The 25,087-nt window shown below is 39.6% G+C and overlaps 1 protein-coding gene across 1 annotated transcript in view; it reads left to right on the forward strand.

Annotated features, from left to right (window-relative positions):
- The window catches only part of TEX14 (testis expressed 14, intercellular bridge forming factor), a 28,887-nt gene extending 4,306 nt beyond the window's left edge, over nucleotides 1-24,581 (forward strand). Inside the window, exons 2-28 of the mRNA XM_074923235.1 lie at nucleotides 385-499; nucleotides 793-958; nucleotides 1,713-1,846; nucleotides 2,498-2,579; nucleotides 3,015-3,145; nucleotides 3,777-3,890; nucleotides 4,335-4,458; nucleotides 5,230-5,408; nucleotides 6,547-6,698; nucleotides 7,484-7,674; nucleotides 7,887-8,037; nucleotides 8,368-9,332; nucleotides 10,017-10,123; nucleotides 11,239-11,318; nucleotides 11,880-12,146; nucleotides 12,705-12,802; nucleotides 13,885-13,978; nucleotides 14,682-14,772; nucleotides 16,082-16,144; nucleotides 17,240-17,367; nucleotides 18,174-18,364; nucleotides 19,956-20,007; nucleotides 20,633-20,704; nucleotides 21,501-21,578; nucleotides 23,084-23,201; nucleotides 23,394-23,489; nucleotides 24,455-24,581. Of these exons, the coding sequence (XP_074779336.1) occupies nucleotides 385-499; nucleotides 793-958; nucleotides 1,713-1,846; nucleotides 2,498-2,579; nucleotides 3,015-3,145; nucleotides 3,777-3,890; nucleotides 4,335-4,458; nucleotides 5,230-5,408; nucleotides 6,547-6,698; nucleotides 7,484-7,674; nucleotides 7,887-8,037; nucleotides 8,368-9,332; nucleotides 10,017-10,123; nucleotides 11,239-11,318; nucleotides 11,880-12,146; nucleotides 12,705-12,802; nucleotides 13,885-13,978; nucleotides 14,682-14,772; nucleotides 16,082-16,144; nucleotides 17,240-17,367; nucleotides 18,174-18,364; nucleotides 19,956-20,007; nucleotides 20,633-20,704; nucleotides 21,501-21,578; nucleotides 23,084-23,201; nucleotides 23,394-23,489; nucleotides 24,455-24,581 (4,166 nt within the window). The remainder of the gene's footprint in view (nucleotides 1-384; nucleotides 500-792; nucleotides 959-1,712; nucleotides 1,847-2,497; nucleotides 2,580-3,014; nucleotides 3,146-3,776; nucleotides 3,891-4,334; nucleotides 4,459-5,229; nucleotides 5,409-6,546; nucleotides 6,699-7,483; nucleotides 7,675-7,886; nucleotides 8,038-8,367; nucleotides 9,333-10,016; nucleotides 10,124-11,238; nucleotides 11,319-11,879; nucleotides 12,147-12,704; nucleotides 12,803-13,884; nucleotides 13,979-14,681; nucleotides 14,773-16,081; nucleotides 16,145-17,239; nucleotides 17,368-18,173; nucleotides 18,365-19,955; nucleotides 20,008-20,632; nucleotides 20,705-21,500; nucleotides 21,579-23,083; nucleotides 23,202-23,393; nucleotides 23,490-24,454) is intronic.
- The last annotated feature ends 506 nt before the right edge of the window (nucleotides 24,582-25,087 follow it).

Below are 25,087 nucleotides of genomic sequence, written 5' to 3' on the forward strand. Positions count from 1 at the left end.
AATGACATCCATTATTTTGAAGAAAATTAATTAAAGTAACAAAATATTCACCTATTAATTACTGCTTTACAAAAATCTAGTTTTCTGTTAAAGCAGTCCTCCCGTGTTATCTGTGCTCATCCAGGTTAATACTTTGGCTCTGATACACACCCTTCATTTGAAAACATCACTGACTAGCAGTGCACCCTTGGTATAGAAAGTTACAAAAGAAAGGGTCGTTTGCTCTTTTTTTCAGTTTCCATTAATATTATCATGTTTTCATATGTCCAGTATCTCAGAGGTCGGTTTCAGTGGTAACGATTCGTTGCCTTTTATTCGGGGGTGGGGTGGGGAGGCGGGGGTGGGGAACAAGCGCTTGCCCCATTATCTTTTGTTTTCTTGCAGGTGTTTTTGTTGATGTGGTAAATTCCATGGGCCAAACCTCTCTCTTCACAGCTGCGTTACTAGATCTTGGTAAAATAGTGGAGGTGCTGTTGGATTATGGCTCAGATGCTAACCAGTTAAGTTTGGGTTGTTTTGTTTTATTTTTTTTTTTTTAATTTGTGTTTAATCTTTTAGTGGTTTTGGTCAGTGTAATACACAATATTCACTGTATATAAATTAACAGATGCTTAAGATGAATGTTGCTATTTTAGCCTCAGAGGTAAGTAGGTGCCTGATTTTCCTTACTTCATGGTGTGTGTTGTTTGGGAGTGCATAAACATTCTAGGTATGCTGCTTTTTTTCCCCAGAAACACAGCTGTTGAGTGTAGTAGGAGTAGGTTGAAACATTTCTGCTTTAATGTTCCCCAGTCGCTGCTACGATGGAAGCACCCCAGTCCATGCAGCTGTGTTCTCAGGCAATCAGTGGATTCTTAGCAAGTTACTGGATGAAGGAGGTGATCTGAGAGTACATGATAAAGATGGAAGAACTCCTCAGGACTGGGCTATGTCAGCTGCAACAGAAAACAGTGCTCGGGTATGTGCATGTAATACGTGTTGAATATGTGCTAGGTATGGGCTCACATCTTCACCTTAAAGTGAAGAAACTTCAGCATTCCGGGGAGAAATTCTTGGCTTTTCCATGTTAGAACAATTATTTAGCATTATTTTTCAACATCAGTACTGGTATTTTGAAGTCTTCATGATTTAGATTATTTAACTAAGGTTTTGCTCAGGTGCAGGGGTTTGTCTGTAACTTGTTAGGACCTTCGTTGTAAGTGTGCAGTGAGGAGAATGACAGGCCCTTGTTTTTGGTCCCTGATGTCTGTAGCTTGTTTGCACGTATGTGCAATTCAGGAGTAAGCCTGAAGTAGTTTTCAGGTGTGTCTCAGTCTGTCCATGAACAGTGTCAGCAAATGTGTTGGTTTTGCCAGCATGGTAGCAAAATGCAATAGCATAAGGCTGATTTGTGGCTGCAGTATTGATTTAAAACTCATAATACTACTATTTCCTGTTATTACAATGCTCCTCTTAAAAAGAAATCTGACATTACAACTTTCGATGGGTGAATGTCTTGAAAGTTAGTCATCTAGTGTTTGAAGTAAGCTTTTGCTTACATTTTCATGTAATTGATTTTCTTCAAGTTTTTCTGTGAAACCATTTCTTGAAATGCCTATTTAAATCCTACAAGTAACTAGTTATTTTCTCAGTAGTCATGATCTATTACTTAAAAATGGTTTACTTTGCAGTTCTGAAGTAATTTTGTTGTTTTTTCCCTCCCCTCCTTCTAGATGCTGGAATTTATACAGCGTTGTACATTCCACATGCAGGGCGTCATTCAGAATTTCCCCTCTGATCTCAGGAAGGTTGGCTCATCAAAAGCACTGGTCTACAGTCCCTCTAGATTCGGTAGCCTTGTCCAAGGGTAAGAATATATTCGCAAGTACTGAGGGACTGAGCTACAAGGACTTTTACTTCTCTATGCTGTTATCTTAAAATTAACATGCTTTTGTTTCTTTTTGATAATAGCAGATTTAAAACCGTTGTGTGTTAGGAAGGCTGATACTTTTTGTTTCTCTTGTGAGAGTTCCAAATAAAAACTTGATAGTTGTATATTGAGAGGTACTCTTGAAATCAGCAATACTAAGTACTGGATTTTAATAGTATTAAAACGGTGGTAACATGAAGTAGTTTCTTTCTTGATCTTTCAAGGTCACTGCAAATCTTTTTGGAGTGTGTTTCCCACAGTTTCAAGAGCTTTTATCTCAAATACAGGTTAGGAAAAATACATACCTGTGAACAAAAAGCAATGCAGGATGCCTGTATATTTTTTTTTTTTTTAATTGGATGTCTTTCTTTAAACAAATACATATCATAAGAGTGTATCTAAAAAGTTTTAATGAGTTACACAATAACTTGGAATTTCAGTATCCGCATTACACTTTTTGTGTGGGACCTTGTCAAATGCAACATTTGAAATACATGGCTGTCGCAAAATTTCTGCGTTTTTCTCATTTGTATTTTACTCAAAGCCTTGGCATATTAGTTACTCATTGCTTATGTTTTTGATACTTAGAAATGTTGACAGTCCTCTGGGTAGATTTCTAAAAAGTGGAGCTAATGCAGCGAAGAACATTTACAGCTTTGGTTTTGGGAAGGTAAGATGCTGTGTGGTTTTCTAATGATATTAGCAGTGTTGCATATTTTTCACAGTAATCACCCCACCTGTGTTATTTTTAATTTTGAGTACGTTCTTTTCTCTACTGAAATGGTGGGGAAAAAACCTTGGAGGGGGCAAATATTCAGGCCTTTAGTCATCAGCAGGCCCTATCAGAGGAAGCTGGTTTGGAACAGGCTAAAGAAACTCCTGTTAAATGTCACCCGTGGGAGTTTTTAATGACTGTTTCTGCTTTTCCCCCTTTCAGCTTCACTAGCAAGTGAAGCTTTTGCTTCAGACATCTTAACGTTTCATTTTGATGCTTTGGCTGATGCTCCCACTGCAGTGATTGCACTCAGGTTTTTCTTGCAGCAGATGTGACAGGTCTTGGGAACTGTTGCATGTTCCTTTTGGTTATGCCCTGGTGGTGTGTCAGCTTTATCTTGCAGGCAGTGGACATCTAGGGTACCTGGCATCTCTCCCTATTATTGGGGAAAAAGACGTGGTCCAGGCAGATGATGAGCCAACATTTTCTTACCATGTTGGACCGTACATGATCATGACAAAGTAAGTGGAATCAAAGGGATTTTAGCCCCTCTCATGAGTATCTGTTACTATTAAGCAGCAAGTTGTTGTACCAGCTACTTTGTCTGGATAGTTTTCTTTGTCTGCTCTGTGTTCATCCAGTCCTTTCTGCTTGCAATTTGTTTTCTGCAGTCCACTGACTAATGTCTTTTTCAGGCTCCCTTAACACCTATAGGTTGTTCTTGTCCTTTCCACCCAATTGGGGTTCTTCATCAATAGTATTGTATATCAATTATATTGTGTATCAAGTAGTTCTGCCTCAGAGGCATCCAGAAAGTTGACAAATGGGTGATTTAATCTTCCCAAAGCTCTGGCTTGTATCACAGTGGGCTGGCCTGGAGTGAAAGGAGTTTTAGAGTGTCCTTGTTCTTTACCTTGGGTCACGGAAGGGTGGTGTCTTTGGACAGCAAATCCGTCCTGCTACATCCAGTCCTTAACAGGAGGAGAATTTATTGTCAATTTTCAAATTGAGGCAGGATCATCAAAGTAATGTTACTAACAGTAGGAGACAGCACCAGAGCATTTCAGAATTACAAAATTATTTGAGGTAATCCCATAACTGGAAAAAAATACTGCAGAAAGCATCTCATAGAAATTCCTCTTTTCCTTGTAGCTTAATGTGGGGAAGCAGCAGAGTTACAGTGAAGGAACTCGGTTTTGAGCCCCATCAGAACTGTAGTAAACTACGCTTAGCTGATCTTCTCATTGCAGAGCAGGAACGTAGTAGGTAAGAAAGAATGTGCAGTAGCCACAAGTGCTCCAGGGGTTTGGGTGTTTCCAGTGCTGTGAGGAAGTGGGATTAACCTTGGGACACGTGTTAGGCTGTGGGTGCACTTTACAAATGAGAAATACAGATCTCTCTCTTCTCCTGTCTCTTCCCACTCCATGTGCTCCCCCTTGGATAATACAGAAGATGATGATACTCTCCTCTTGTATGTCTGGATGAATGCTTCAGTGCACGTTTTTTGGGTGGCTTATTTATAGATTCTCCTAGCTGCGACAGTAAGCATGTTTCCTAAATGCCTCCTAACCTACAGGGTTTTTTTTAAATTTGGGGTATTTTAATGAAAAGTTAGAAGTGTTCACATCTTATTGATAAAAACACCTAGAAGGGCAGGACTCTTAGTTTCAGATTTGCCTTACAATTTTTTTTTTTCCTTTCCCTTTGCAGTGAACTCCGTCATCCTCGTTTGCTACAGTTGATGTCTGTTTGCCTGTCTAGTGACTTGGAGAAAACCCGTTTAGTATATGAAAGGGTTAACTTTGGTTCTCTGTACAGCATTCTTCATGAAAGGGTAATTGAAATACATGTTTTTAAAATAAGAATTAATTGAGAGGAAGAAGTTTAGTCACTTAAAGAACAAGAAGGCAAAATCATCAGTCTGGGTACCCGGGTTTCTGTGTCATTGTGCAGTATCAGATACTCCCTGTGAGCTGGTGAAGTCTGTAACTGGGAAATCTTCAGTTAATGTTTAGGTGCAGTTGCATTGATTCTCTTGTGTGGTGCCAGTTTTAAAATGTCTGCTGTTAAATGCACTTGGAACTTTTAATCTTCTGCATGTGGTTGTATACTGCAGATCTGCTGAGACCAACTTTTGTCCTTGAATATTTGCATGTAGTACATTGCAAACTGCCTGTGTATAAAGTGAAGGTTAGAATTCGGTTGTTCTTTTTTTTTGCCTCCAACTCATCTGTGTTTTATTTTGTTGTTCAATATTTTCATCTTCCTTTTTTGCAGTTGAATCAAGTCGTTATTTTATTACTTTAACTGAATGCAGACATCTAAGTTATGGGAGAAATTGCAGACAAAAGCAAGAAATTTGAAGAGTTCATTCTGCTTCAGAGTGCATTTTGGCACAGTCAATATCTTTTTTTTTTCTTAATTACTTCTTAAGGTGGTATTAGTTGGTTTGGTATTGAGAATGAACATTACTTAGCAAGTGCAATTTGTCTGACAGTATGTTTCATGTTTGCTTTCTTTGCCTTCTTCTGTACAATAACAGTTTTTCTCTCCGTCGAGCTGTAAAGACCTGCAGTGCAAATTCAGTACTTCTGTTTTCTTTCAGCGTACAGAATTCCCGGTACTGCACACGGAGACGATTTTACATGTGCTGCTTCAAACTAACGACGCTTTGCGTTTTCTACACTCCCGTGGATTTATCCACCGTTCAGTTACCTCCTATGCTGTTCAAATCGTTTCTTCTGGTGAGGCAAAGCTGTGCAACTTGGAATACATGATAGAGAGGTAAAGAACTTCCTTCCTGTTTCTGTGAAAGGGACAAGTGCAGTTCAAGTTGAATTTAGTGCTAAATTCTGCTGAAGTGCCCCTCTTGATGACTAAGGACTCCTGCCTGTGAGTCGGGCAGCAGAGTTACAGCAGTGAAAAACTCCAAATTCTTGCTGCTCAGGTATATTAACTCTGCCACAGGCAGTATGGCAAGTTTCAGGTGGACCTATAGTTTCTATGTTGTAAGTATCTGAAAACAGAAACTAGTAAGAGAAGTGGCTCTGTACTGGAGTATAAAAATACCATCACAGAGAAATTAGAGCCCAGTCTTACAGAACAGAGATGAAATTCCTCTTTGAGTCACTAATTCTGAAACAATTTAAGTCTCCTCTTGTTATACTGAACTTATGGAGGCTTACCTAAATTGGTTGAAGATTCCACACCTCATTGAACTGGTAGTAATTAAGTGCTACCAGTAAGAAAGAGTATTTTTTTAATGAGAGATATTAATCTAGGTAAATTATATACATTTTTTACTTCTTTCCTGTAGTGCAGTCTGGTTAGAAAGGAAATGGCTGGTTAGACTGTAAAGAAAGAGAGTAAAATTGATAATCAACAAAAATTTGCTGATTGTAATGTCCTGAAAGGAGCAAAGATACTTCCTAGCCTCCTTGCGAACTCAATTTGTTAATAAATCTTGGCGATTTCTTGGCTATTTCAGATACAGCTTACTGAGAAATGAATGACAAAAAAAATATCATTGAATGTGAGGAGGAAGCTATCTTCTAGACATATGTATACATTGCAAAATAAATGTTGACAGGCTGGGTGACAGCTTCTTGTATTTTGTCCGCGCTCAGAGAACGCTGCCCAGAGCTAAAGGATTGTTTGTAAAACTGGGAATTTTTCAACTTTCTCTGATTTCTTTTTTAGTGTAAATTTGTTAAAGGAGATGTTACATCTTTGCTGTAATGTGCCGAAATTCATTTATTGGTGTGAAAATATTACACTTTTTTATTTGCAGGTATACTTTGGACCTTTTGGATATTTAAACTAAAAGCATATAGAACAAACTCAGGTGTTTAATTCTAAAAGATGCACTTTCTAGTTGAGTGTGCTGTATGTCCCATTTTACAACTTTTTTCTCTTTGTGCAGCAAAGATGGTGGAGAACACAGTGATCTGACACGTCTTCCTGTCCCAGTGCAGCTGTATAAGTGGTGCTCTCCTGAAGTAATCCTTGAAAAAGTTGTCACGGTCAAATCGGATATCTATAGCTTCTGTACAGTCATGCAGGAGGCCTTGACAGGTATATCTATAGGTTTAGGCTTTTGTCACTGGGGTAACCCAGTGGATATTTTCAACGCCAACTGTCAGCCCCCTGAGGTCTGTTTAACTCCCCTGTTTGACTAGATAAAACCGTGCTGTGATGGTTGTACAGAGTTAACTGGGAAAAAGAACCCTCCAGGCAAGAAACCCAAATGTTAATGCCAGTAGCAACTACTGGAAACTTGTAAAATCAGAAAACTTAAAATTGCATATCTAAGGGATGAGATCAGTGGTTGCTGTTAGAGAGATACAAATTTGTCTGTGGTGTTTCTCTGCTGTTTATCTTTCTTCTATGAAGACAGCAAAATGCTCCCTTAATTCTTTGCAGTGTGCAAAACGAGCCTGTGCAGCTTTTATCTTTTTGATCACTGCGATAACTTACAGATAATGTATTGTTATTACAGATTATGTTTTGTATTGATTTTGACTATTTTGACAGTGAAGTGGGATAAAAAATTACCCTAAAAATGAACCCCTCTATTAGTAATTGGTAGTGAAGAATCCAGAGTGTGGTTTACAGGGTAACTGTCCTCTAGAGATTGCCATCAACTCCCTTTAAATCATCCACTGCTCAAATAGGATGGGGAGGAGATGCCAGACCGGACTGAGTGCTCGTTTGGTTCGTGACAGTAGTTGTAAATTAGGGAAAGTACAGACACCAATGCTTCAGTATTGGATTTTTTAAAATATTTTTTTCTTTTTTCTTTATTTTCATTACCATCAACACGCAGCTTTTGAGATAAAGTCTGTATTTATGTCTTGCAGAGACCCCTCCCTGGAAAGGTCTTGAAGACTCAGTTATTAAACAGCTTGTAATTCTGGGACAACAGTTAGAAGCAGATGTCAGACTTCCTATGCCCTATTATGGTATCATAAAGTCAGGACTAGAACCTAAACAGAAGAACCGCTCCTTGAAACTTCAGGATATTCAATATATACTGAAAAATGACTTAAAGGTGAATTCCAGGATTGTAGATTTTCATGTATTTGGACACAAAACTCTGCTGTTTCATTCAGATTCAAGCTGTTATGTTTAAATCTAGGTGGGAGGCAATCTAAACATTGAGTATCCTGTTCTGATCATGGAGACAACACACCTTAAAAGAGAAGGTAGAGACATTGAACTGTCAAATGTAGTTGTCTTTTACTCTGTTTTTTTGCATTACAGGACTTAATGAAGTCTCAGACTGGTCACGCTGATGAAATGTTGAAAGCACAAAGATCCCCTGGTTTTGAAGATGTGAATATTTGTTTGGCATCACCTTTTAGCTACCAGAAGAGAACACTGGAATTGCAGGGAAAAGAGACAGCTGTGTTTGGTGAGTTTCTTCTGTCAAGATGTCATGTGTCCTTCACTTAGCATGTTCTGCAGTCCCTACAGGTCTCTCATAAATAATTAAAATGCGAGCACTTAGATTTTTATGACATAGTTTGAAAATAGCAAGCAGTTAGCTTTAGATTCTAGCTACTACCCTAATTGTTAATGTGATCTCAAGACTGTAAGTCTGGTTGATATTTGCAGTTCAGGCACACTGTTTTGTGCAGAGGTGTTAAACGCCGCTCATGTAATCTCTAAAAGACGTTGACTCCTAAATGTATAAAAGCAGGGTGTGGAGAAATGAATTAACACTTAAAATCAAATTTTCCAGGCAGCTCTATTACCCCAAGACACTCTCCTTTTGCTGAGGAGAACAGTGCTTTAGTGGACCAGGAGGCATCAACCAGTCTACAGCCAGTTGCACAGGACGAGAATTGTGATGTAGCTGCTGAACCTCAAACGCCCCTCAGTGTCAGTGACGTGGACGACAGCCTCTGTAGCTTTGAAGTCAATGAGTTCTTTGCCAGTTATCCAGAACTTCACGAAGACTTCCTGGAAGAAGGAGCTGGATTAGGTCCAACTCTAAAGCATGAAAAAAGGCAGCAAAAGGAGGACGATAAGGCTACCCTCGGAGACCTGTCTGCGTCCCCTGGAGCACACCCCGAGGAAAAGCCAGGGTGTGAGGAAGGAGCCTTTTCAGAGTCAGGTACAGAGTACACTACGGAAGAGGAGAGCAGCATTAGTGAGGCACAGGTGAGGGGAGAGGCTGGGAGAGGAACAAGTAGTTTGTCCCCAAGTGAGCAGTACATCATGAAATGTGTCCTTGAGGTAAAGATTATACAAAGCATGTTGCAGCAGGCAGCAGATTCCCTGTGCAGAACAGAGGAGAAACTGGACAAATTAGAGGCCGCTCAAAAGCAAAAAAACCTGCTCCAGGAAGTCAGAATGAATCAGCTTTCTAAGCAGGTTTCCCAAGAAAGACACTGGAACAGATCTGGTGATACTTCTCAGAATATCAACAACCCTTTTTCTGGAGCTAGTAGTTCTTTATGGAAGGCTGTAGGTCCACCATCAAGGGACTATATTCCACCAGTGATAACAGGTCAGGCACAAGGAGCGTTGGGTAGAGACAGTTTCCAAGCTTTTTCAAAGACAGCAAAGGAAGTGGACGCAATTCAGATTGAAAAGTGGGAGTGCCCTCATGAGATGAGTAAGAGTGAAAATGAAAACGACTCTGATGATCTCAGCTTCAGCGAGGTGGAAAGCCTGGATGATCAAACCACCCTAGACCGTGAGGTAAAGTGTTGACTGTTTATCACTTCCTCAGCAGGTAAAGAGATATAGTTAGGGATGGTGTCCAAGAGGATGGATGAATCTGGCTTTTAAAATATGCCTACCATATGCATTATATATAGGAATGACAATAGTCAGCTTGGCAGTGCAGTAGTATTATTTCTTCTTTCTCCTCAACACCGCTTTCCCCCCAGTGGCTCAGGAGGGAATAAAATCCTGCCCTGAAATGGAGATGGAACTGTCAGGGAAAAGGGCAAGCAGAGAAAGATTTTTGTTTGTATACTTAGTTATGGAGGCCTAAACTGTCATTAATAAGGGCTTCTAGATCATTTTGATTATTAAATATATGTAGTTCATATGCTTAGCCTGAAGAGGAGGAGAGAAATTCATGTACATATCTGCTGTAGGAATAATCATGAGTCATTTAGGTCCACTCATTCCCCCGGGAACTACATGTTACTATAGTCTGCCTGTGTACATCTGAAACCTGCTATAAATCCAGGGCAGAGATTTTACTAGGCTAAGGCCTGGAGTTATCATCCTTTCTCATAAGCAGTGCTACTGAAATATAATCTAGGGAATAAAGTTTGCACGGTCCAGTTCTTAGTATATCTCAGAGACAGCTCAACTAGTAATTACCAGAATGCCCGATGCGTGCTGAATCATGGCTTGTTGGACTCATTTCAGCATTTACTCCCACGTGTATCTGTAAGATGCAAACAAAAGTTCAACTTGCAGTGTCAGAGAGGAGGTGATTCACATTCTGCAGCAAGTGGAAGTGGAGAAGAGAGGTGGTGAGTTTTGATCATATTCACAGAAGAGTTAATTCAAGCAGATTCATCTTGATACAGCCACTGTCAAAAGTAGACACATTCAGGATCAAGGATGGCATTAAATGTTTTTTCAGCAAGCCAGAAGCCATCTGTCCAATTAGGACTCAACTGTGAGTCATTGTCAGCTGCCGAGCTGCCGGGGTAATTGCTGTGACAGGGCAGTTCAGACAGATTCCAAATGCCTCTCTGATGGACGTCAGTTGTCCAAAACTGGAGCACTGCTTGAGGAGTGCAATCTCATAAGTTACTAGAAAGGGTGGTTCTCTCTGCACAGCCTCATTCAACTCTCGGTAGAAATACTTTGGCTTTCATAGGTGTAGGACCAGGACCCGTGTTAGGGGCTGTGGGAGCAGAACAGCTTTGCTAAACCCAGTGACAACAGAGCATATGTTACTTCATTTTGTCTGCTGTGCTTTTTAATGTTGTCCCTTTGTGTTTCTAAGGATGGGTGGAAAGTACATGTTAAAAGTACCTGGCAAAACTTGTGCAAATTAGTGTATCTTATTAGTTGGAAAGATGGGGACAGGCACCTCCCTCGCTGTTTGGGTCAAATCAGTTGGAAAAACTGTTGATTGATGCCTCAGTTGGATCAGCAAGACCTGCTGGTAAAGGATGTACTTGGTTAGAACATAAATATGGCAGCTGCTGGCATGTGGTTAGATGGTCGAGCGAGTGAACTCTGGGTTGGAATCAGGTTGGTAGTAGGGTTGTTATCCAAGTCTGAAGTTCTGAATGTCTCCACTGATCACCTTACTGACCGGAATAAAACGCATCTACATAGCATTCATTGTCTGCTAGTGTTTATGTAGATACATCATCTGAAGGCAGTTGACAGCTTTTGAAATCTAGATTTTAACGTACAGCTTGCCTGGTTAATCTATAACAGACCTAAATAACTGTGCTTTCTAAGCTTGTGACGGCTCAATCTGCTAGTTCTGTTGGGTTTTGAGAACGTGTGTGCTCTCAGCCTTTTAATTAACAGTAAACCAACTTCTAGTCTTGAACTGACTGGGGAGAATACTCAACGCACTCGTGCATTAACAGAGTTTGATGCATTTCCTAATGATTTATTATAGGAGCTATTTGAAATCAAGATCTGAAATTTACAGTACAAAAATAAGTGAGGAGAGAAGGATGATGCAATCAGAATGGAGGAGTAAGTAAATCCGTGTTAACTTGGCATTAATGTTAGCAAGTCTTACTGCAGTGCAGTGCATTAAAACTTAATGCATTTTGTTACTTACGAGAGGTCTGTGTGCCTTATTTGCTGAAGCTCTATTAGGCTGTTCTTGGATGAAAACCAGATGAGTGGGATCCTGTGTCTTGCACGTTCAGGGCATAAAGTAATCACAACCCCATTAAGATGGTTTGATTCTAAAGCTCAAGGAATTTCTAGCCCTGTTTGGGAGGATGTAAGGGAGGGACAGCCTATGGATTTAGTTAGGGTAGTATAGCAGTGACCAGTGGATGGCAGTAGAGGCATGAATACTAGAGAATGCAAACTAACAAAAATTGTTCGTGTAAAGACTTGTCCATATCAATTTATGCAGGTTTTAAGCTTTCCTTAAAATGGAAGTGTTTAGCTCTTTTCATGATAAAGGGGTTTACAGGCTATAACTTTAGCATTTGCAAGTCTGCAGACACAGTGAAACCCAGGGAATGCTTTGAAGGTCCAGATTCTATTGTGTGAACTGTCCATTTTGTTCTTTTTGTGTAGCTGAAGTAAAGCAAATGGCCAGAAAAGTGGCCTCGGGACAACTAGAGCTCTGCTCTCCATATCCAGCTAGTGAATGCACATCTGAAAGTGAAGCCGAGAGTATAAAGGAAGCCTTTCAACATGTCACTGTTCGAGTCCAAAAAAGTCAAGACGAACAAAGATACAGGTGGCAGACAGGTGATAACGTTGAGTCTTGGGACGTGGGCAGCGAGGATAGATCTCAATTTGAGGAGAGTGATGTGGAGTCTGCATTCACAAGTTCTGGAGGTAAGGTCGAAAAACAAAAAAATAATTTCTACTCTGTCTCAGTCCATTCCCAGCAGATTTCACCTTCTGTGATTTTGTTACAATAATTGTCAATTTTATCTTCCAGAGTCTTGCCCCCAAAGCAGTTCAGTCAGTCAGTCACTGGAGAACATAAATAATAGCCTAAGATGAGTGTTCCATGTTAATAGGTGGAGGTAACACCCATGAGCTTGGAGACCCTTTGTCATCATTGATCACTGTGTATCAGCATGGGAGACCCAAAGCTTTCAATGCCACAAGTCTACTTTCACACTTCATTGCTTTCAGTTGGGCTACAGAGATGCTTATTCTGAGGCAGCATAGTGGGTAGTGCTTTTGCAGTAGTTACAGATAAAGGAACAAGGAAAGCTTCACGTGCCTAGATTACCAATGTGAGCATTTAAATGTCGTTATTTCTTCATGTTCCTGACAGACAATGTAGTTTTTCTCTCTACTCTCATTGATATTCCGTCAGTGGTTCAGATCACTCACTTCATATTACTTTTTGCCTAATAATTTTGTTCCATTTTGACATCCTAGGGAGAAGTTGCCAGTCACTGTCACAAGATGAACAAGCAGAGTCTGGAATAGCCTTTCATAAGAATGCAGCCCCTCAACAAGTCGCAGATCTCTCTAGAGTATGTATATAATCCAAGAGATCTGGTTGCAGCTGGTTATCTGTAAAACAGTTTAGCCTGGTCTCTCCCGTGTTGCACACTGAACTACCACAACAGCTGATCTCAGTTGTGATCTGACTAACAAATCCTCCGTTCTCCCCTTTTATTTTTGTTTGGTTCTATAAACCATCATGGTCATGTAAGGAACAGGAGGTAGGTTGAAACACAGAGTGATCAAATTAAATATGATTTCAGTTTGATGCAGTATTAACATTATTGACTAAAATATATAGTCGGTAATAGAGAGTGGAGAAAGCATCTCAAGTGATGATGTCTTTCACAGGGGCATTCAAGGAAATTACATTGTTCCTTTAATTTATCTCCTGATGTGTCTGAAGAATTCTTGTCTCCTGATCCTGGTTATTTGCTTCCTCCTACTAAGGGAAGTTCAGAACTAGAGCTAAAAATAAGAGAAAAGACAGGAACAAAGTCTGCGTCAAGAACTTTGGATGTAAATTATACCACATTTGGTTTTATTATGCCTCCATTTGATTTGAAGAAGAGTTCTAGAAAATGAGAGAATGACAATTTTTATTCTTTTCGTTTGAAATAATATCTATGAATAAAGATTTGTGTGAAAGCAAGAAAACTCTAACCCTGTTCCTTTAAAACACACCCCCTGCCTGAAAAAAACCCAAACAGAACACCAACCCCCCCCCCCCAAATCCCCAAACAACTAAAATGCCACAAACACCCAGACTCCTAAAATACCAGGGGCATGTTTTCTTAATTTGTTTACTAGGCAATTACATAATCTGTGTCTGAGAAAAGTTTTAGGCAGTTGATAATCTCAGCCTTTCCTTCACAGCTCTATCAATGATAGTACTCAATAGTCTTAAACCAATCTTCATTAATTTTTTGAAGATTTGAAACTCTTGTATGGACTGTTAAATCCAGTCCATGCTGTCTGCTGATAAGCTCTTGAAAAGTTTCTGTCTCCATTCTGATTATTGTGAACATCGTCCTGTGAGAGTTGTCCTACCTTTCACAGCTTGCCTGTGAGAAATTGAATTCACTTTCCTTTTTTTTCCCCCATGCTTCAGACCTCAGAGGCTGCGAGCAGACTAGAAGATCCTTGTGGAGGACTTTTACAGAAACAGTTACCTGAAGATGCAGTATTGGGTATTCAGGTTTCAGGTAAATGTGCTCTTTTTTTGGAAGGTACTATTGTGTCAGGGAGACGGAGTCTTGTTGCCCTTACGTTATTGTCAGCAGCACTCCTGTCAGAAGGCTGGAGCTTGAGTCTTCAGGGTCACTTGGTCCTATTCCTCATTATTTTAGTGAGAGGTCAGGACGCTTGGGATGTTGGAAGGCAAGGTTTGGCCATTGCAGTCACTGGAATGTTGTTGAGTGTGATGATTGTGTACTTGTGTGTTTCAGTTAAAAAAACAAAAACTTGCTTGCAACCATTTTGCTTTTACCCTGGGGTAAAGTTAAATCTTTTTAGGCAGCTTGCTGTGGTGCTGGGAGCTGAACAAGAGTTGTATTTACACATTAATATTCTTACTGCTAGGAGGATCTTGAGCTTAAAAACTGTAAGAGCTGACATTGTGTATGTGCAGAATAATGGAAGGATCATCATTGTTTCTCTAGTCTGTTGCCTCTCAGCTCAAATTTGTAAATGTTGTGATATTCCCCAGTGCTTCAGTGGTTGACTGTCTGGCAGCTGCGGTATGGTTATGAAAATGCATCTTTAAAACACATTTGTCTCTTGACAACAACAAAGGTCACAAGAACTAAAAAATTTAATAAAGTTGCAATTTCCTGTTCAATGAGTTGTGTCGCTTTCTTTTGTACTTGCAAAACCCAATAACAGGGAACGTTTGTTATTTGTATTCAGGAGGAAAAATACTACTCTGCAGCACAGCGGCGCAGAACTCTGGCAGTAACACGCTAGGAGTGAATCAACTCAGCCATATGCCTGCAGCCAGGTAGATACACTTATTTTCGTTACTTCAAGCATAAATCAGGTTATAAAGTGTGCTCTCTTTATTAATTCTACTATATATCTAATATTCAAATAAGATGCCAGTGCTGTTTCTTAATGATTATCTACCTACCATAGTTCCTTGCCAAGAAAATACTAAAAGGACTTTCACAGCTCTCATGGGGCTGTGTCTTTTACAGTGTTCAGGTTTTGTGGTTTGGGATTTTTTGCTTAATGAGGGAGCTAAAATAGGAAAAATAAGTCTTGTATATTTTACAGTTCCTTTTACACTGATGAACTACAGTCTTAAACAGAGCAAAGATAATTCAAATTAAGGCTTCAGTCATCTGTTTAATTTTGTTGTGCTTTGGTTTTGGAGCTCAAGTGGCATAAAGATCATGCCTTTTCCCCTCCTGTGGGAACAATCCGATGCAAGTACGCTCGCTGTATCTTGCCTGCAGATAACATTAGCCCATCCTTGGAGACTTGCAGTCTCAGCTGTCAAATGTGAGGTATTGATCCAGTATTTTTGTAAATTTTATATTCTGCTAGTATGCAGAGATGTTGGCCAGAACCCCCACCTCATGCTGCAAGGGCTACTTTGGTTTAAAGAGAAACGGTCCTCACCCTGAAGGTCTTGCAGCAGTGGCTTTCAGGCTTCTTAAAGCCCCCCGGCTTCCTGTGTGTTCCTCCAGAGTTAGCTGCTGCTCACTTCGTCCAAGTGTGGGAGTGAGAGCTGCTTTTACTGTCTGTCAGCGTTGTACTCTCTCTCCTCCACTGGAGGAACGGAGTTAGCAGTATCAAAGGCAGGCAGCAAATGTGTAAATACTTGGCCATGAGGTAGAAGGGGATGGGTTTGGGTGCTCCCTTCACTTAGGAATTGAGCTTTTGCCAGCAGGACAGAGAGGACTGTTGCTCTCTGACCATCTGACTAATTCCCCTTGAATGTCCCTTTGACCTTGACTGGTGGTGGTAGAGTTTGAGAGAATAGCTCACAATGCAGACCGATCAAAGGATGATAAAGCAATGTAGTGATGTATATTTGTAGATTTTTATTTAGCTTCCAGTTTTATTTTGAAACTGTCAGAAGTTTTCTCCTTACCAGATACAAATTCATGATGTGCTTAAAATGGCATTTTTCTCCTAGCATTCTCCATCTTCTAAGATTTTAAGCAAAAATTATTTATGAGCTGCGGTCTACCTCAGAGAGAAGGTAGTCCTTTAAACTTTTTGAGGGAAAAGAAACTAAATACATTTATTTTCATGATATACATCGATCCTCTCAGAGAATTACTTTTCTTCCCTCATTCCAGTGTTGAAGCAGCACAGGAAGAGATACCCTGGGAGCCACAGGAAGAATGCAAAGAAAAAGATGTGTAAGAGCCACTGACTGTTTTATATCAAAACTTCAGCAAATTGGTCATTATCATTGTAAAAGTTTTCTGGTGATGCAAAACAGGAAGAAGAAACAGATCAAAGCTGAGAAAGAGAAAACTATCTGAAGTATTGAAAGAATATTTTCTCGTGATAAATTGGGAGATTGGTATAAAAGAGCTATTGCATACGGTTGTCCTTAGCTTGAAATGTCTTCATATTCAGAAGTAATTAATTTAGTGTTAATCTGGGTGTGCTTCTTCCCGTTAAAGTGTTAGGATCCCTCGTTTCTTCTGTCCATATTACACAGAAGAAATAAAATTGCTTTAAAGAGCAAATTGTTTGTATGTAGGTAAGTACATTTTATTTAAAAAAAAAATAGTATTGTGATTGAGATTCTCAGGAAAAATATGCAGAATAGGTTTGTGACTTTACTAGTGAAGTTATTTTCTTGTTACAGATAATGGAAATTTGCATAGAAATTACTGATTTGGTAAGAGTAGACATCTGTTAATTTCATGGTCTTCTGAGGACACTAATCCAGGGTATAACTGCAGAAGATGTTGGTTTGCTTAATATAATCCCAGTCCTGCAGCCACTTAAGAATTTCTGTAACTGGTGTGGACGTTGCTGCCTGTGCAGATCTTCAGCAGTTTCAGTTTATCTGAGTAATTCTTTTAAAGACTCTTAAACTCTACATTTAATCTTAATGGATTGTTAATTTTTGTTAAACCTTGAGGTCTTCCCTTGGCTTTGGAGAGAGTTTTTACCTAGTGGTTCACATTTGAAGTTCTTGCCCTTTCTGGAGGCAGTTTCCTGAGCTTGTTTTTGTAGGACAGTTATTAAAATTAAGAAATCCTGTAAGGAAAGGGAAAGCAGATAGCTAACCTTCTCTGTCTCTGCAAGATTATTGAAGATGGTGATCTTTAGCCTTCCAAGAATTCTGTGGGAAGTTTTCAAAGGGAATGTCTCTCTTCCTTCTGGGAAACTAGATAAGACTGAACAAAATTAAAACTTAACCTGAAAATAGCAGAATTTAGTGATTCGCATGTAAGAAGTGGCTATTCTAACTGTCAGAACATCTTTCAATACTTCAGATCAGTGACAGATATTCAGGATTTGTCGAGTATCCCCTGTGAGCAAGAGAACTACTGCAGGGATGTAGATTGTAAAACGCCCCGAGCGAGTCACATGCCAGCGAGCTTCAGCACTCCACTCAGCTCAGGTAACTGCAGGGAGGGAAGATGGAAGGACCAGTGAATTACTTAACCTTTCTGTGCAGGGAGTCAGACCCTTCTGCCAAGACTTGCTAATGTAAAAGTCATTGATGGCAGTCATAGAAACTCCATTCACGTAGTACCAATGCAGAAATGTCAGGCTTGGAATAAGTCAACCCAAGAAATGTACCTGTTGTTTGCAATCTCATTGTTTTGGTCTGAATAGTTACAACTTTGTAGTTAGATCCTGCTGGGTCTGAAGAAATCTTTCACGTAGAATTGAAGGAGAATTTATGGGGACACAGCTGAAAAAGCCACTATCTGAAAGGTCTCTCAAAGAGAATTATGTGGTAGTTAATGGTGGCCTTCATAAATCAGAAATTGTAATAGACATTTACAATTGGAGTGATACATAAAGATTTTAGTATTTTAAAGCCAATGTAATAAGCACTTACTTGTTTTGAGTGTTGATAAAGTGATCTCAATGCTTGTTGAATTTAAGTGTTGTTTAAGAGCAACAAATTATCATTTGATTTGCACCTTCATTAATTTGGTGTAACACAGTAGTTGAAATTTCTCACTTGGCAGTTTTGCATAGATAATGTCTGAGGTGGAACTCTTAGATAATCAGTTTGCACTTCTGTTTAGAGATCAGCTATGGTCAATAATTTCTTCGTTTCCTGTGCAGGTGCCTGTTCAAGTACAAGAAACTTCTCTCTGCTTCTGTGGAAATGTGTCCAAGATACAAAAAATCCAAAAATAATTTTCTGGCTTTGCTATCTGTCTTTTTCTTTTCTTTCTGTTTTAATTCTAGAAGAAAAAATTCCAATAGCCTTTGAGAAATACAGACACTACCATGAAGTAGCTTCAGATTCTTCCATCTGCAGTTCTGAAGAGATCTCCTCTTCAGTGTCCAGGACGTTCACTACAGCCTGTGAAGGGGAAAGGAGCACTGAAATTCCCCTGGTTGCTTCAGGAGTTTGCCCACCTGAATTGAATGAGCCTGTAAGTCTAGAAAATTTACCTTCTATCAGCTATTTTAAATTTTTTTTAAAAAATACTTAAAAGGAAAGCAAGATGAGAAGCACAGAAATACTTCTAGATTTTTGTGAGTATTTTGGAATCTGTTGACACTGACAAAAGTTCTGGCTGATTTCAAAGCAGCCAGTGTGCCAGTGATTATACAAAGAGTTGGCTTCCCCTTGCACATAATGGTATGTACATGTTGGCCACCATCAAAGTGGCCTTGCCTGCCCTCCACCCCTTCCCTGGCTGTAAATAATTACCAGATCCAGTGCTGGGAAATGGAAATCTCGGAACACCGAAGTGGTAAATATCTGCAAAATGGTTGGGTAGAAAAGGTGTGGTTTTGTTGGGAGATTGGGGGTTAATCAGTTGGACTGGTGAGGCAACAGCAGGCTGCTTTGCTGAACTGCTCTGAATTCACAAGGGATTTGTGAATTGGGCTTTTGACTCTGTAAGTGGGGAAGAAACTTCAGTGAAAATAAATACAAGTGCATGGGTGTTCAAGTATGTAAGTTTTCATGTGAAACTGAAGAATTCTCATTTACCTTCCGCATGGAGTTTTGAGTACATAAATGAGTCATTCTCTGAGGAAGAAGACTGAGGTGGAAGCCTTCATCTAGTAGTTTGGAAGCAAGTGAATGTTCAGAAAGCCCTTGTATTAGGAGATTAAGTTTGTCCTTTTTATACGCAGATGTGGCACAATGTTATCAACTTTGTTTTATCAAAAAATCCTCTCTTTGGAGTTGACAGTTTCCAAGGACACTGTAGTGATTTTCAGTAATCTTTTTGGAACTGAATGTGTTCTGGAGCCACAGCATTATCTTAACTGTCTTTTCAGAGAGTTATATATAAAATAGATGCCTTTATGCCTTTCTTATTGTTATTCATTGATGGGGTGGTTGTTTAAAGATGAAATTAGAGTTTTTTCAACCAGAACAGCAGTGACTACATTTGTTGTCAGGTTAGGTCTGTGTCTTTCTGCTTGTGTAGCAGACAGTTGGAATTCATTAAGCTCATTAACAGTGCAGTGCTGCCTTGCCTGGCTCGGTGGAGATACTTGATTGTGTCACTTTCTTGTCTAAAGTCTTATTCTAGGATTAAGTGCATGAAGCACCCGCTTCCATTTTGAGGACTTGGCAGTGATTACAAATGCCTGATTTTTGGGAGCTGCTTTTGTGAATAGGTGTGACTGGCTTTTAGTAATTAAAGATTTAAAGCAGAGAATGGAAACTTGAGAGATGTTGGAACTGCCCTTTCAGAGATTTTCCTGTCCAATTGTGCATACAGAGTGTTGAAATGGATAATGATGTAGCTGACAGTATCTTATGGCTGGCTAAAAGATGAGTGCACAGCAGCCTAGGCAAAATTTGTGACACATTTGGCTTACCTGGATGCTACCTGTTTTCATATTCTGAGCTGATTGAAGAGCTTATTTTGAAATTTAATGGTCAGCTAAGGCTCTAATCAAGGTCTTACTTGATTTTGGATTTGGTGTATTAAAGGGGAGGATTGAAGACCAGCAGTTGTTCAATTTACTTTCTTGTGTTCTGTTCTGTATGATCTTACACAGGATGGGTTGCCAGTAGTTGCTTCATCCTTGAGAAGCACCAGGAAGCCATCTGGTGAGTCTCTTAACCCCAGTCCAGGTAGAATGATCCATAAATGGAGAAACAGATTTGAAAAGAAACTTTGCAGTTTTCCCTCTCCCCCCTCCCTCTCCCCCCTCCCTCTCCCCCCTCCCTCTCCCCCCTCCCTCTCCCTCCTCCCTCTCCCTCCTCTTTTTTTTTTTGTAAAAGGAGGGAGAGGGAGGAGGCCCTCCTCTTTTTTTTTTTTTTTTTTTTTTTTTTTTTTTTTTTTTTTAGCCCTCCTCCTGGGCATCTCTTTTTACAGTATAAATAGCTTTGCACACAACTGCGTATTGCTAGTAGTAATTAGGTTATGGATTTTGTGTTTGCACCTGCAGACTAAGAACTCTGACCTCTAATCAACCTACCTTTGGAGTGTAAATATTACTGGCCTAAAATATGCAATATAGGATTGAGAGCTGGATGTGCAAGTCTAGCTTTAAATGATTTTTCCATTATGAAATTATTTAAATATTTGATAAAATGTGAATGAGCCAGACTTGTGCAGGTTGATAAATGAAATATGTCAGCAAGATGCTGTCATAGTGTAAGCCTATATCACAGTTATTAAGGATTAATCACTGCTAATTAACTAGAGTTCTTTTTTTTTTTTCTATTTCAGCACTCTCACGGGCATCTAACCACTTCAGTGATGAGCTGCCTCCACCAGCCCAAGAGCTGCTGGATGAAATTGGTAAGAGGCACTTCACCCAAAATGGTATGAGGCTTGCCAGCTGTGTTCAATCAGGATTTCTCCCAAATCATTCACTGCTAAAGTACACAAGAGCTCCCAAATTAGTTGCAGTCAGGTCAATGATTAGGAAGTTAGGCATCACGGTTTAATCACAGTTTAAATGGCTGGCAGTTAAGTTAGTCCTTGAAGTTTCTGCATTTCACGTGATGGTTAGTTGCTGCTGCTGACAGCAGTTAGCTCATTGAGTGCAGATACCATTTAACATCGAGATGAATTTTGTGTAGACTGAATTTTTCAACGGTGTCCCATAGCAATGCATGTTCTTTATTAAAACAGATGCAAGCCAGGCAGCTGCATCCCTCAGGTATTTTTGCAGAGTTTAGTCTCAATGACTTATGTTTCTTTTTGTAATCACATACATCTTCAGACAGAACACAGTGTAAAAACTCTGCATTGTTTTTACTGGTGTGTGTTACAGAAGAATTTGCTTTGGTTCAGCTATAAACTCTGCCTAAGCTAACACCAGACATTGGGATCATTAAATATGTATAGGTCCTGTGCTCTACTAGAAGTGAGGCACCCAGACACATTCTGATCTTTTTATTTCCTCATTCACCAAAACAAGAACCTGTGGAGACTGGCATCAAGTGAATAAATGATGGTCAGAGACAATTTGCAGCATTAATATGTGAAGTAATTCTAGATTACGTAAAGGTTTGGATGGATAAAGTAGATTGTATAGAGTCAATTTACAAGGAGTATATAGATCAATAAGGAAATAATGCTGGTTTTACAGAATATTTAAAGCAGCAAGATTCCATCACTCAAGGCTTTGAAGAGAAGGGATTGTCTGACTGTGGAGTGCAAATAAATGGTTAGTTGATGATAATCCTAACAGAGAGATTACAAATAGAAAATGACTTTTACGTTGCTATGAAATCACTCTGAGTACTTGTCACTGTATGTTCAGCTGTATAATAAACTTCAGTTTTTAGCTTTTTTTGGTATTTGTGGTTCAGCAGAAATTTGAGAGGATTCTCCCTTGGTAAGGTTATATGCAGGGTTTTCACAAAGAGTAACCCCTGCACCAGTGTTTGCTGTCTTTCTCTGTGTATTCACTCTCTAAAGTCTGTGGGAATCTGGTTTGGAGGCTTGTAGGTCTGAACTATCAGAATTAATCTTGTACTTTATTATGTCACTGTAATGTGTGCTGTGTTCAAGCACAAGTGACAAAACCCCCAAAATGATAGATGGGGGGTAGCTGATGTGAAATAGAGCCAAAGTTTCCTTTCTGGGAGGGTGGTTCAGTTGAGAAAGTGGCTGGTGCACACCGACTGCTTGTTTCTTATTCACCATAATGAAATAAAGCCTCTGATCTCATAGGGGAAGAAAATAGCATCCACTGGGGTAATCAATATTATATTTCCTGTTCTGTTACAGAGATACCAAAGATAGCAGTAGTGAGTCTCTGTACTTCTGAAACTGCAAATAGTAATAAGTGGGAATAATTTTTAGATGTTCAGCAAGTAATGTCAGAGGAGCAGAAAACCTAAATCTTTATAGGCTCTACATTTGTTTCCAATGAGTCAGAAAGTAAAGAGCTGGGATTTTTTTTTTTTAAAAAAAAGACCAAAAAAAATAAAAAAAAGGCAGAACATGAGTTAGTCTGTAAAAAAGCTAAATAGCATAGTCACTTGAGAATGATACTGGCACTTGTTTGTGTTATCCTACAGCTTTGTTAGATCTTTTCCCAGAGGAGAGAAGCTACTGTGACTTTATTCATAGGAGTATCTTGGTTTTAGGTGGTAAGGAATGCAGCAGCCTGTATTGCTCGCTGTTCAGTCACTGTGGTTTTGTTGTATTTGCATAAAGTACAGCTATTTCAGACTCCATTTTTGTGACAGCCTACTGCTTCCTGCTTATCATAGCTTAGCAGAAGGTGGCTGAATATATTCACATGCTGTAGGGAACAGAACTCACTGAGATAAGTCTTGGGGGGATATCATTGGATTTTGCTAAGTAGGGTAACAAAGCTAACATCCACAGGTTTTCTTTTGATTTTTCTCCCATATCTGGGATTGTAAGGGGAAAGATTAAAGATTAATTTCCACATGCATTTTTCATTTTAGCATGAAGCAAAACGTTCAGTCCTGTGAATCTAAAAATGTGTTATAGTAAAATATTTATCTAGGTCTTGCTACTGGCCACCTTTGACTGTAGATAATGTGAATTTGCTTAACTGGTAGAAAATCAGATGACTGAGGAAAGAATAATTGAGAAGTGGACAACTGGAAGTTTCCCAAGTACAGTAAATAAAAACATATTATAATTGTCTTCCTTTATACCTTTGATATTAAAATCTTTCTTTTTTGTGAATAGGTCCTGATCAAATTAAAATGAAAGACAGAGAGTCAGAAAAGGAATCTGAGCGTTATGAGAAGATAAATCATAGTTTATGCATTACGGAGTCATTTAATCTAGCAGAGGAAACAGAAAGGTATGAAAAAAGGACAACAAGGCGTGTTTGGCTTTGAGTTACAAAGATTTAGAGTAATGGTTCCAGTCTATTTTAACAGGATTCGGTGCTTACAGTAAGCCAGCTTAAGAACCCTGATAATTATGACTGTTTTCTGTTAAAATGGGTAGTATTAAACTTGACAGCATCCATTTTATATCTTTTATTCGACAGGGCTCACTCTACTCTTGATGATATTTTAGAAAGAATGCTCCATGCAGTTCCTGGAGATGAGGAGATCCAAGAGGAGCCTCAGGGACATGCTCTCGGGTTAGCTGATAAATTTATGAACAAAGTATCAAGTTGTTTATGTTCTAAGTACCGACCTATGCAGGGCTTTTTCTGAAAAAGGGTTGTTGCTGCTTAGAGTAGTGTGTCAGGGAACTGGCCTGGAGACATCAATCTGAACTCTCCATACTAAATTGAGAGGGAAAAGAATATTTTGTTAATATTTCCTGTAGGTGGAAAGCAAATACTTAAGTAGACTTGGAAGGCAATGCATAGTCTTCACAGAAATCAGAGATAATTTGACAGAATGGCAGATTTTTTGAGATGGAGAAGAATGTATGTTAAGAGAATAGAATCATGAAGGCTCTTTAGAAAAGACTTTAGAGTTTGGGAAGATGGACATATATATATGTATATGACTATAAATGTCATGGCAATATAGGAGGAAATTAAGAAAATGGCAGAAGTCATATATATATATCACTTTAAGGAAAATGTTTGTAGCCCAAATCACTTTAATTCTAAGAGGAAAAATGATCAGAGTCTAGTAACTCTGAACAACTCCACAGTAAATGCCAGTGAGTAGTCAGTCATAAGCCATTCCTAAGCTATATTGTGTGTGGCATCAGGATCTTTTTTTTTAATTGAATACAGAAGGCAAATACCATGATAACCAGGAGGATCTTGCCAACAGGACAGACCCATTCCTGCAGTAGATACACTGCCATCTTCATAAACGGCTCCATCCAGGGCCCACTCACCCCTGTATTCAGACTATTTACTTAACACTGGTGCATAAGGAATCGTTGGAGTCTGCCTGTGGATGTAAAAGCTAAAGCACATCTGTGGTCTAGAGACAGTTTGTTTGGGGGTTGGAGGGAGCAGGTGCCCGTTATAGATCAGGGTAATAATCAAAAGGCATCTAATATCTCCAGAGTGTTCTGTATTCATCCTGTCTAAAAAAAATACAAAAAATTGGGATGATGTACAGAACTCTGTCATTCAAGGGCTGCAAGCCTGCAAGATGCAGAAGATGCTGGAAGGAAGGAGGGAGTAGAGGAAGGCGGAGCTGGGGCCAGTGGCAGAGCACCAGAAAGTTGTGCAGGGAGTTCAGAAGGTCCTCTTGGTCTGTAAAGCTGCTGGATGCTGTGCTGGGCAGTATCACACTGTATTGTTAGCACTGAATTTGTCGAGCTTGCACAGGCTAGGTGTTTTGCTTTTCTTGATTTCCCCATCTGGGTGCTGTTTCTACCCTGTGCTTTTGCAGGAGAGGAATCCATTCTAGACTTAAACTCTCCAGAAACACTTGAAAATTATTAATTTTGGGGGGACAGCTGAGACTGCCAACAATGTGGGCCATTTGCCGGAGTTGTGGAGTGTCTCTCAGAGAGAGCAGTTTCCTCTGCTGATTCAAAAGCACTGGAAGACTCTGATATACTGCACCTGTGTCCTGTTCCATGCTCAGCCTCTCTGGCCTGGGCACCTGAATGCTCTTGCTCTAAGGACTTTGGTTCCTGTCAGCATGGTTTGGTACGTACCTGTGAGGTGTGTGCTGATGCCATCAAATCCCTTCAACATCTCTTTCGGTCTCATCTCCCCCAGCTTTCCTTTAATAGAAACTAAAAGTAAGGAAGGAGACA

This window comes from Athene noctua, chromosome 19 (assembly GCF_965140245.1).
Source record: "Athene noctua chromosome 19, bAthNoc1.hap1.1, whole genome shotgun sequence".
NCBI lineage: Eukaryota > Metazoa > Chordata > Aves > Strigiformes > Strigidae > Athene > Athene noctua.